This window comes from Phaenicophaeus curvirostris, chromosome 6 (assembly GCF_032191515.1).
Source record: "Phaenicophaeus curvirostris isolate KB17595 chromosome 6, BPBGC_Pcur_1.0, whole genome shotgun sequence".
Lineage (NCBI taxonomy): Eukaryota > Metazoa > Chordata > Aves > Cuculiformes > Cuculidae > Phaenicophaeus > Phaenicophaeus curvirostris.
In genome coordinates, this window is record NC_091397.1 from 873580 (window position 1) to 885894 (window position 12315).

The following is a 12315-nucleotide window of genomic DNA, read 5'->3' on the forward strand; positions in this document are numbered from 1 at the left end:
GACACCAGGAGGTCCACAAGAAGACGCCCACCACCAGCTAGAGCCCATCCCTCGGTTGTGTTGAGCCAAAAGGTGCTTCGTTGTGGGTGCGAGCGGCTCAAAAAAAGATGGAAACGAAGGACAAGGACCCCCCACCACAGCCCCAACTTGGTCTCCTCACTTACGTGGGCCACAGCAGCGAAATAATAGATCTTCATTTGAACCAGCTTCTTCCAGTCCTTCTGGATCTTGCCCAGCAGCGAGGCTGTCTCCGTGTTTTCCAGCGCCCGGCAGGCCTCTTTGTAGTAATCGACCACCTAAAGAGAGCGGAATGAGGGCCTGGAAAGACCCCGGAAAGCCAGATCCCACGTGGAATCGAGAGCAGAAAGGGACAGGAGGATTCACCGGCACCAGGAGCCTCAGGAGAGCAAAACAGCCACGGAGGAACCCAAGGAGGAACCCGAGGAGGAACCCGAGGAGGAGTGTTGGGTGGGAGCTACAGACGAGCGATAGCACCGTGGTAAATCCTCCCCACACGGAGTTAGAATCATGGAAGGGTTTGGGTTGGAAGGGACCTCAAAGATCATCCAGTTCCAACCCTCCCGCCATGGACAGGGACACCTCCCACTGGATCAGGGGCTCCAAGCCCCATCCAACGTGGCCTTCAACACCTCCAGGGATGGAGCAGCCACAGCTTCTCTGGGCAACCTGTTCCAGCTCCTCCCCACCCTCACGGGGAAGAAATTCCTCCTCCTGTCCAGTCTAACTCTGCCCCTCTCCAGTTTGTCCCCATTGCCCCTCGTCCCATCCCCACAAGCCTTTGGGAACAGCCCCTCCCCAGCTTTCCTGGAGCCCCTTCAGGTTCTGGAAGGTCTCCAGAAGGTCTCTAGAAGTCCTCCTCGGAGCCTTCTCTTCTCCAGGCTGAACAACCCCAACTCTCTCAGCCTGTCCTTGTGCGGGAGGTTCTCCAGCCCTCGCATCATCCTTGGAGCCTCCTCTGGCCCCGTTCCAACAGCTCCATCTCCTTCTCCTGCTGAGGATTCCAGCCCTGGCCCCAACCCTCCAGCTGAGGTCTCCCCGAGAGGAGCAGAGGGGACAATCCCCTCCCTCCCTGCTGCCCACGCTGCTCTGGATGCAGCCCAGGCCACGGGGGTTTCATGTTGAGCTCCTGTGGAGCTTCTCCCCCCCAGCCCCCCAAGTCCTTCTCCTCAGGGCTGCTCTCCAGCCCATCACCCCCAGCCTGGATTGAACCCGGGGTTGTCCCAACCCAATTGCAGGACCTTGACCTTGTTGAACCTCACGACGTTCTCCCAGCTCCACTTCTCCAGCTCCCTCTGGATGACATCCCACCCCTCTAGAGCATCTCACCTTCTCCTTTGAGGACCTGGTGGTTGCTTTCAACCAGCCACGGCCTGCCCTGGAGCTCACCTGAGCGCTGATCCGAGCCACCAGGAAACTCTTCCTATTGTCCAGCATGGACTTCTCCAGGAGACACTCCTGCGCCTGGCCCTGCCAAAGGCAACAAGGAAATTACTCGTTTGCCCTTAAACCTTGGAAACCCTTTTTGTATCCAAGCCAAGCCCAGGGGCCTTTCTTGAGGGGTCAGCAGAGGACAGTGACCGTGAGCTCCAAGGTCCAAACATCTGGGGACAAGAAGATCAGCCCAGAACCTTCCCTCCCAAAATCTCTTTCCCTCCTCCAGCCCTTCTTGCCCACAGAACCTGGGCCCCTCCACCAGCCCCTGTGGGCACTGGGGTCCTGTCTTGTGCGTCTCCAAGCCCTTGGACTCATCCAGGAGCACCCAAGGCTCCCAAAACCGCTCTCCCAACCCAGACGCCACAGAATCACAGAATCACCAGGTTGGAAAAGACCCATCGGATCATCGAGTCCAACCATCCCCATCAATCACTGACCCATGGGAGGGCCCAGCACTGACCCCAGGATTCGAGGAGCGGCCTCCCCAGGGCCGAGGCCAGAGGGAGAAGAACCTCCCTGGCCCTGCTGGCCACGCCGGCTCTGCTCCAAGCCAAGATGCCCTTGGCCTTCTTGGCCCCCTGGGCCCCTGCTGGCTCCTGTCCAACCAACCCCCCCAGGTCCTTCTCCTCCAGGCCCTTTCCAGCCAGCCTTCTCCTAGGCTGGAGCTGCCCAGGGTTCTTGTGCCCCAAGTTCCTGGTGGAACCTCAGCCCGTTGCTCTCAGCCCATGGATCCAGCCTGTTCAGGTCCCTTTGGAGCCTCCCGACCCTCCAGCAGATCCAGCTCCCACCCAGCTCAGTGTCACCCCTAAACTTGCTCAGGGTGCCCTTGATGCCTTCATCCAGGTCATTGATGAAGACCCTGAGCAGGGCTGGACCCAGCCCTGAGCCCTGGGGACACCACTTGGAACTGGAAGGCGTCCAAGGAACCATCCCAGTTGTCACCACGGCAGGAGCAGAACCCAGTTCCTACCAGCATAAGGTTGATGTTGAGGTTGAGGATCTGGTGGCTCATGTCCACGCTGTAGGAGTGAGGGAAATGATCTCGCAGGTAGGTGAAGGCCCCGGCGGCGCATTGGAAATGGGTGCAGGAAACCTTCATGCCCTGAAAGGGTGGAAGAAGACGCGTTGGGCACACACGTCAAGTCAGCTCATGTCCAGAGGGACGTGCTGCCGGACTCAAGGAGGTTGTGGAGACACGGAGAGACTGGAGAAGCCTTTCAGAGGGGTTTAAGGTGATAAATTCCAGCCTACGCCTCCTCCAGGACCCCAAAAAGCAGTTGGAGTGAGGTCCTGGGGCTTCAGATGGTGCTCGCTGTTAACCAAGAATCAGATCCTACAATCTCTTGGTTGGAAAAGACCTTTGAGATCATCAAACCCAACCCTGTCCATTAGTGAGCCAGATCTCCAAGCTCCTCATCTCCCCATCTTTTAAAACCCTCCGGGGATGGAGACTCCACCACCTCCTGGGCAGCCTCTGCCAGGGCCGGAGAACCCTTTACGTGAAGAAATTTCTCCTCGTGTCCAATCAGAACCTGTCCTGGTGCAGCTTGAGGCCATCTCCTCTCATCCCATCACCAGTCCCTTGGGAGAAGAGCCCAGCTCCCACCTCTCCACAACCTCCTCTCCAGGAGCTGCAGAGAGCCATGAGGTCTCCCCTCAGCCTCCTCTTCTCCAGGCTAACCAGCCCCAGGTCCCTCAGCTGCTCCTCCTAACCCTTGTTCTCCAGCCCCTTCCCCAGCTCCGTTCCCTTCTCCAGACGTTCTCCAGCCCCTCAAGGTCTTTCTAGGAGTGAGGGACCCAAAACTGACCCCAGGATTCGAGCTGTGGCCTCACCAGCCCCGAGTCCAGAGGGACAATCCCTTCCCTGCTCCTGCTGCCACCCCAGGGCTGCTCCAAGCCAGGATGCTGGTGGCCTTCTTGCCCACTGGCTCATGTGCAGCCACTGTTGACCAACATCTCCAGGTCCTTCTCCTCCAGGCAGCTTTCCAGCCGCTCTTCCCCAAGCCTGAACTTCACAGGGTTGTGTCCCAAGTGCAGGACCCGGCACTCGGCCCTGTTGAACCTCATCCCGTTGGTCTCAGCTCATGGATCCACCAGGTTCCTCTGCTGAGCTTCCTCACCCTCCAGCAGATCCACCCTCCTCCCCAGCTTGGTGTCCTCCCCAAACTCCCTACGTGTAAGATCTCCCCGATCCCGGCCCTACGTGCTGAGGGTGGAAGCGAGCAGGGATGGAAGCAACCAAGCAGGGGGGGACACGAGGAGAAGGCGGCTCCTCGAAACGCTCTAGAGGTCACAGCGAACATCAAGATGCTTGGAACCACCCAGGTTATGGAGGAGAAGTTCTCAAGGCTACGGGCTCGTGGCTGTTAATTACGAAGGAGAGAAAAGGTGTTGAGGGGGAAACCAGGGGGTCGTTACCTCCTCGGACACCCTCTTGTCCATGGCGCCCAGCATGGAGTGCAGCGCACCTGCGAACGAGAACGAGAATTGAGAAGTGAGGGACCAACAGCCACGGTTCACAGAACCACGGAGGGGTTTGGGTTGGAAAGGACCTCAAAGAGCATCCAGTCCCACCCCCTGTCACGGGCAGGGACACCTCCCACTGGATCAGGGGCTCCAAGCCCCATCCAACGTGGCCTTCAACACCTCCAGGGATGGGGCAGCCACAACATCTCTAGGCAACCTGTTCCAGGGCCTCCCCACCCTCCCAGGACAACGTTTCCTCCTAAGATCTCATCTCCACCTCCCCTCTTTCAGCTTCAAACCATTCCCCTTGTCCTGTCCTGAACCAAGAGCCCCTCCCCAGCTTTCCTGGAGCCCCTTTCAGTGCTGGAAGCTGCTCTAAGGTCTCCCTGCAACCTTCTCTTCTCCAGCTTGAAAAACCCCAACTCTCTCAGCCTGTTCTCATAGCAGAGGTTGTCCAGCCCTTGGATCATCTCTGTGGCCTCCTCCGGACTTGCTCCAACAGATCCACGTCCTTGTGATGTTTGGGATTCCAGAACTGGACCCAGGACTCCAGGTGGGGTCTCACCAGAGCAGAGAAATGGATACAATCCCCTCCCTGCTCATCATTCTCCTCGGTGCAACCTCTGATGGACGATTCAAGGGTTGGTGACCTCTGCTCTGAGGCCAGGCTGGGAGAGTTGGGGTTCTTCAGCCTGGAGAAGAGAAGGCTCCAGGGAGACCTTAGAGCAGCTTCCAGGATTGAAAGGGGCTCCAGGAAAGCTGCAGAGGGGCTTTTCCTAAGGAGATGGAGTGACAGGACAAGGGGGAAGGGCTTTAAATTGGAAGGGGAAGAGTTAGATGAGACATTAGGAAGAAATTCTTCACGATGAGAGTGGGGAGGCCCTGGAACAGGTTGTCCAGAGAAGCTGTGGCTGCCCCGTCCCTGGAGGTGTTGAAGGCCACGCTTGGAGCAACCTGATCCAGTGGGAGGTGTCCCTGCTCAGGGCAGGGGTGGAACTGGATGATCTTTGAGGTCCCTTCCAACCCAAACCGTTCTATGACCCCTCACGCTACGAGGGCGGCCGGCCTGCCAAGCCCTTACCCAGGTTGTAGAGGATGCACGCCTGCTCGTACTTGATGTCCTCGTGGGTCACCGTCTTGCCTGAGAAGATCTCAGTCCTGCCAGGAGAGAAGCCTGGTCACCAGCAGTTCCCGTGCCAGGGAAAGGATCTCCAGGAGCCATTGAGAGCTTCAGAGAAGTTCTCCTCCCGGCTTGGTGTCCCCGTGTCCGTGGAATCACGGTGCCAGAGGCGATGGGAGCTGGTGGGATGACGTCTCCCCGCCAGGAGGACTCGGTTTGGCTTTGAAAGGAGGTAGCCGACGCGCCAAACCCACAGCCAACCCCCCTCCCACCCGCAGCTGCGGAAAAAAAGGCTCCTTCTCCTCACCAGGCGATGGGCACGGCCGCCTCCTGCTCTGCCCCCATGGGGATGCGGCTCTGCAGGTAGTGCAGTTGGCCGAAGTATTTCCGGAGGGTGCTGCAGCCCTCGAAGTCCCGGGGCACGTTGACGGCGCTCTGGAAGGGGAGAAAGGAGAAGGAAGAGGCTGCTCAGGGGACAGGGTGGAGCTCGTGGCTCAAGCTTCACCTGGTGGGGCAAGATGTGCGGGGACAGAGCTGGGAATCGGCATCGACTCTGCCCCACGATCAGAGAATCACAGAATCACCAGGTTGGAAAAGACCCATCGAATCATCGAGTCCAACCATCCCCATCAATCACTGACCCATGTCCCTCAATATTTTCTAATATCCAATCTAAACCTCCCCTGGCACAGCTTGAGACCTTCTCATCTCATCCCATCTCTTCCTTGGGAGAAGAAACCAGCACCCACCTCACCACAACCTCCTCTCAGGGAGTTGGAGAGAGCAATGAGGTCTCCCCTCAGCCTCCTCTTCTCCAGGCTGAACAGCCCCAGGTCCCTCAGCTGCTCCTCACAACCCTTGTTCTCCAGCCCCTCCCCAGCTCCGTTCCCTTCTCCAGACGTTCTCCAGCCCCTCAAGGTCTTTCTTAGAGTGAGGGACCCAGCACTGACCCCAGGATTCGAGGAGCGGCCTCCCCAGGGCCGAGTCCAGAGGGAGAAGAACCTCCCTGGCCCTGCTGGCCACGCCGGCTCTGCTCCAAGCCAAGATGCCCTTGGCCTTCTTGGCCCCCTGGGCCCCTGCTGGCTCCTGTCCAACCAACCCCCCCAGGTCCTTCTCCTCCAGGCCCTTTCCAGCCAGCCTTCTCCTAGGCTGGAGCTGCCCAGGGTTCTTGTGCCCCAAGTTCCTGGTGGAACCTCAGCCCGTTGGTCTCAGCCCATGGATCCAGCCTGTTCAGGTCCCTTTGGAGCCTCCCGACCCTCCAGCAGATCCAGCTCCCACCCAGCTCAGTGTCACCCCCAGACTTGCTCAGGGGGCCCTCGAGGCCTCCATCCAGGTCGTTGATGAAGACCCTGAGCAGGGCTGGACCCAGCGCTGAGCCCTGGGGACACCACTTGTCCCTGGCCTCCAGCTGGAGGGAACTCCATCTCCCACCGCTCTCTGGGCCCCCATTCAACCACTTTTCCACCCAGGAGCTCGTTCCCCCTTCCAGGCCCCAGGGTGACAGTTTCCCAAGCAGAATCCTGTGAGAAACCATCTCAAAGGCTTTGCTGAAGCCCAAGAAGATCCCTCCCCAGCCTTTCCCCCATCCAGCAGCCGAGTCTCTCTGTCCTAGAAGGGGATCAGGTCAGTGAAGGCCGGACAGGGCAGCCCTGCCAGAAGGAGGGAGACCTTACGGAGACCAACCAGAAAAACAGGTCTGGCTGCCTAAAACTGAAGCTGGAGAGAGGCAGTTGCTGGCTCCAGAGCAACCGGTTCTGGGAGGGAATCTCCACTCTCCCCACCACAGGCTCCCAAGGGGGAAATAAAGACAAGGAATTTGGGAGCAACCGGAAAGGGGGGCTCCTCGGCAGGGCCCGGGACCTGCTGCTACGGCCAGGAGAACGAAGGGAAGAGCAGGAGAACCTGGAAGGGTTTCCCAACCTCCTAGCTCAAGGTTAAACCCAAGGGAAGAACGGGAGAACCTTGGAAGGGTTTCCCAACCTCCCAGTTGAAGGTTAAGCCCAAGGGCAGAGGGAAGAGCAGGAGAACCTGGAAGCGTTTCCCAACCTCCTAGTTCAAGTTTAAGCCCAAGGGAAGAACGGGAGAAGCTGGAAGGGTTTCCCAACCTCCCAGTTCAAGGTTAAACCCAAGGGAAGAACAGGAGAACCTGGAAGGGTTTCCCAACCTTCTGGTTCACGTTTAAGCCCAAGGGAAGAGCAGGAGACCCTGGAAGGGTTTTCCCAACCTCCCAGTTCAAGTTTAAATCCAAGGGAAGAACAGGAGAACCTGGAAGGGTTTCCCAACCTTCTGGTTCACGTTTAAGCCCAAGGGAAGAAAGGGAGAACCTGGAAGGGTTTCCCAACTTCCCAGTTGAAGGTTAAGCTCAAGGGCAGAGGGAAAAGCTGGAGAACCTGGAAGGGTTTCCCAACCTTCTGGTTCACGTTTAAGCCCAAGGGAAGAGCAGGAGACCCTGGAAGGGTTTTCCCAACCTCCCAGTTCAAGTTTAAATCCAAGGGAAGAACAGGAGACCCTGGAAGGGTTTCCCAACCTCCCAGTTCAAGTTTAAATCCAAGGGAACAACATGAGAACCTGGAAGGGTTTCCCAACCTTCTGGTTCACGTTTAAGCCCAAGGGAAGAACGGGAGAACCTGGAAGGGTTTTCCCAACCTCCCAGTTCAAGTTGAAACCCAAGGAAAAACAGGAGACCCTGGAAAGGTTCCCAACCTCTCAGTTAAAGGTTAAACCCAAGGGCACAAGCCGGAACTCCACAGCTCCTGGGCTGGGGTTGTTTAAGCACCCACCACTGCTTCAGAGACGCTGGTGAGAAGACGCTGGTGCCACCACACCAAGGAGCCACCACAAAGGCCAAGGAGCCACCACAAAGGCCAAGGAGCCACCACAAAGGCCAAGGAGCCACCACAAAGGCCAAGGAGCCACCACAGCTGCGCTTCGGCACGACTCCCAGCCCAGGGAGGTGGTGGGAGCGGGTAGATGTGTCCTTGAGAAGCAGCTCCCCCGCTTTGGATCCAGCAGGGGAGCGATTCCAAACGGAGCTCTCCTCACCTGCCGGAGCAGCTCCAGCTTCCGCAGCTCCTCGTTGTAGTTCTCCGGGTTCTCTCCATAGTTCTTGAGGACAAACTAGGAGGGGAAAGAAAGAGGTGAGAACGTGGCCTTGTCTTAACATCAAAACCATCTTCCCAGCCCCAGAGAAGCCCTCATGGTGGGTCTGGCAGCGCGAAGAGGCACGTGCTGGCTCGGGGCCTTGCGTTTCATAGAAGGGTTTGGGTTGGAAGGGACCTCAGAGATCATCCAATTCCACCCCTGCCATGGGCAGGGACACCTCCCACTGCATCAGGGGCTCCAAGCTCCATCCAACGTGGCCTTCAACACCTCCAGGGATGGAGCAGCCACGACTTCCCTGGACAACGTGGGCATCCTCACATCCTCACAGTTAAGAATTTCTTCCTCATTTCCAAACTAAATCTTCCCCTTCCAATTCAAACCCGTTCCCCCTCGTCCTGTCACTCTGGGCCCTTGGAAAAAGTCCCTTCCCAGCTTTCTTGGAGCCCCTTCAGGTTCTGGAAGGTCTCTAGAAGGTCTCCTGGGAGCCTTCTCTTCTCCAGGCTTAACAAGCCCAACTCTCTCAGCCTGTCCTCGTGCGGGAGGTTCTCCAGCCCTCGCATCATCCTTGGAGCCTCCTCTGGCCCCGTTCCAACAGCTCCATCTCCTTCTCCTGCTGAGGATTCCAGAGCTGGCCCCAACCCTCCAGCTGAGGTCTCCCCGAGAGGAGCAGAGGGGACAATCCCCTCCCTCCCTGCTGCCCACGCTGCTCTGGCTGCAGCCCAGGACACGGGTGCCGGCTTTGAGATCCCTCGGATCCTGCCGGCATCGGCGAGCACGGTGTTTCCTGACCACAAGCAGCGTGGGAGCCTCCAAAGCTCCGGGCAGGAACCCATCCAGCCTTCCCAGCAGCCGTGGGGTGGAGCTGGGGACGCGCAGGTTCGAGCAAACACCAGGGGCTGAGGACACGGGAAGGGCTCCCCGCACCCTCCATCGCCTCAGCTCGAGGTTAACACCGCTCCATGCTGGATAAAAAGAGAGAAGTTTCCTCTCTTCCTTCTCTTTCCACCAGGTTTCCGTTCCCTGAGCTGGGAAAACCGAGCGTGTTTCCATCAAACATCTCCAGGCAAGCCGGTTCGCAGCTTTCTTCCTTCTCCACACCCCAAAATTCCTTACGCGCCCCAATTTGGTGGCCCTTCCTCAGAGCTGGAAGCCACCAGCCCCGTTGGCACAGCTCAATCCCGGCTCAACCGCTTCTCCTGACCCTGGAAAAGCCGGAGCCGCACCTTGTCCCGGCCGGCCCGGCAATGACTCAGCTCCAAGCGGCCTCCGACTCCTTCCCCCTGGCACGGGGACATCTCCGCTCGCGTCCCACCTCCCACCTTGGGGACACCACCCCGAGCACAAGCCCTCGGTGCTCCTGCCACATCCACAAATCAGCTTTTTAATCCGTAGGCGGCAACGCCCGCCACAGGCAGAGCTTATTTATAGCTCTTAATTAAATCTTTCATCTCTCCGAAGCCAGCGGGGGGCTCGGCGAGGACAGGTCGTGGCCCTTGGGGTGTCACCACCTTCCCAAACGCTGGAATCGTGAAGGCTCGGGGATGTTTAGCGCCCCGGGATCAAGCTGGGGCTGCTGGCGGCGCGAGGAGCAGCTTCCCAGAGGGAAAAAGCGGGGAAGGAGCCGCGAGGGCTCGGCTCTCTCGAGTTCTCGGGGTGCAGGGATGCTCCAGGGGCTCCCCAGGTTCTGCTGCGCTCGCAGGGATCCCCCACGGCGGCACCGAGGGGCTCAGGGCTTCGCTCGGCACCTCCTTTGGCCTCAGGAACCCCCCCAACAGCCCCTCTTCTTCCTCCCCAGCCCTCCTCACCCTCACACCCCAAACACCCCTTAAACAGCTTCTCTTCCTCCCCAACCCTCCTCACCCTCACACCCCAAATACCCCTTAAAACAACTTCTCTTCCTCCCCCCAACCCTCCTCATCCTCACAGCCCCCCAACAGCCCCTCTTCCAAGCCCCCTACTCCTCCCAGAGACCCCCAAAACCCCCTCCCCACCCCCTCCAAGCCCCCTCTCCCTCCAAATCCTCTCTTTTCCTCGCAGCCCCCCACCAAGACCCCCTCTCCCCCTCCTCGCAGAGACCCCAAGCCTCCCCTCCCCTTCCAACTCGCCTCTTTCCCTCACAGAACCCCCTTCAAGCCCCCTCCTCCTCACAGACTCCCCTCAAGCCTCACCTCTCCCTCACGGAGACCCCAAACCCCCTCCCCATCCCCTGAAAAGCTCCCTCCCCCCCAAATCGCCTCCTTCCCCCACAGAACCCCCCTCAAATCCCTCCTCTCCCTCCAAGCCCTCCCCAATCCCTCCTCCTCCTTACAGAGACCCCAAACCCCCTCCCCAGCCCCTCCAAATCACCTTCTTCCCTCACAGACCCCCCCCTCAAGCCCCCACTCTCCCTCCAAGCCCCCTCCTCCTCACAGAGGCCCCAAACCGCCTCCCCAGCCCCTCCAAATCACCTTTTTCCCTCACAGACCCCCCTCAAGCCTCCACTCTCCCTCCAAGCCCCCCTTCTCCTTACAGAGACCCCAAACCGCCTCCCCAGCCCCTCCAAATCACCTTTTTCCCTCACAGACCCCCCCTCAAGCCCCCACTCTCCCTCCAAGCCCCCCTCCTCCTTACAGAGACCCCAAACCCCCCTCCCCAGCCCCTCCAAATCACCTTTTTCCCTCACAGACCCCCCCTCAAGCCCCCACTCTCCCTCCAAGCCCCCTCCTCCTCACGGAGACCCCAAACCCCCCTCCCCAGCCCCTCCAAATCACTTTTTTCCTTCAGAGACCCCCCCTCAAGCCCCCCGCCTCCTCACAGAGACCCCAAACCCCCCTCCCCAGCCCCTCCAAATCACCTTTTTCCCTCACAGAACCCCCCTCAAGCCCCCACTCTCCCTCCAAGCCCCCCTCCTCCTCACGGAGACCCCAAACCGCCTCCCCAGCCCCTCCAAATCACCTTTTTCCCTCACAGACCCCCCCCTCAAGCCCCCACTCGCCCTCCAAGCCCCCCTCTTCCTCACGGAGACCCCAAACCCCCCGTCCCCAGCCCCTCCAAATCACCTTTTTCCCTCACAGACCCCCCCTCAAGCCCTCACACTCCCTCCAAGCCCCCCTCTTCCTCACGGAGACCCCAAACCCCCCTCCCCATCCCCTTCTAATCACCTTTTTCCCTCACAGAACCCCCCTCAAGCCCCCACTCTCCCCCCAGGCTCCCCTCCTCCTCACGGAGACCCCAAACCCCCCTCCCCAGCCCCTCCAAATCACTTTTTTCCTTCAGAGACCCCCCCCCTCTCCCTCCAAGCCCCCCTCCTCCTCACGGAGACCCCAAACCCCCCTCCCCAGCCCCTCTAAATCACCTTTTTCCCTCACAGACCCCCCCTCAAGCCCTCACACTCCCTCCAAGCCCCCCTCCTCCTCACAGAGGCCCCAAACCCCGCTCCCTTCGCTCCCCTCCCCCTCACAGCCGCCCCCAGGCCGTTCCCCACCTTCTTGACGGCGCCGTTGAAGGCGAACTCCCCGGCTTCCTTGAGGTCGAGCCAGATCATGGGCATGCGGGGCACGGCCTCCATCCCGGCCCGCGCCCCTCGCAGCCGCCACCGCCCGGCCCCGCCGGAAGCGCCCGCGCCGCCTCACGGGAAACCGAGTCCGCCAAGAGGCGCTTCCGGCGGCGCCGCAGCCACTTCCGGCGGCGCCGTAGCCACTTCCGGCGCCAACTCGCTGCTCCAGGTCCGCCACGAGGCGGCAGCGCCCCCTGAGGGCGGGGGGGACATGGGGACACTGAGGAGCTGGGATACTGGGAACCTTGAGGGTCTGGGATATTGGGATCTGGGACATGGGGACACTGGGACATGGGGACACTGGGGGTCTGGGATGTTGGGATCAGGGACATGGGGACACTGGGACATGGGGACACTGGGGGTCTGGGATATTGGTATCTGGGACATGGGGACACTGGGGGTCTGGGATATTGGGTTCAGGGACATGGGGACACTGGGACATGGGGACACTGGGGGTCTGGGATATTGGGATCCGTGACTTGGGGACAGTGGGGGTCTGCGATATGGGGATCAGGGACATGCGGACACTGGGGGTCTGGGATATGGGGATCAGGGGCATGGGGACACTGGGACATGGGGACACTGGGGGTCTGGGATATTGGGATCTGGGACATGGGGACACTGGGGGTCTGGGATA

At 59.8% G+C, this 12315-nt stretch overlaps 1 protein-coding gene across 2 annotated transcripts in view; it reads right to left on the bottom strand.

Annotated features, from left to right (window-relative positions):
* PTPN23 (protein tyrosine phosphatase non-receptor type 23) overlaps positions 1 to 11765 on the bottom strand; it is a 27531-nt gene extending 15766 nt beyond the window's left edge. For both annotated transcript variants that reach the window (XM_069859129.1, XM_069859128.1), the window contains exons 1-8: positions 11607 to 11765; positions 8084 to 8158; positions 5349 to 5476; positions 5003 to 5079; positions 3874 to 3923; positions 2426 to 2557; positions 1408 to 1488; positions 165 to 296 (exon numbers count right to left, since the gene is read on the bottom strand). In XM_069859129.1, coding sequence (XP_069715230.1) covers positions 165 to 296; positions 1408 to 1488; positions 2426 to 2557; positions 3874 to 3923; positions 5003 to 5079; positions 5349 to 5476; positions 8084 to 8158; positions 11607 to 11690 — 759 coding nt within the window. In that variant the 5' untranslated portion in view covers positions 11691 to 11765. The remainder of the gene's footprint in view (positions 1 to 164; positions 297 to 1407; positions 1489 to 2425; positions 2558 to 3873; positions 3924 to 5002; positions 5080 to 5348; positions 5477 to 8083; positions 8159 to 11606) is intronic.
* Between the last annotated feature and the right edge of the window lie 550 nt (positions 11766 to 12315).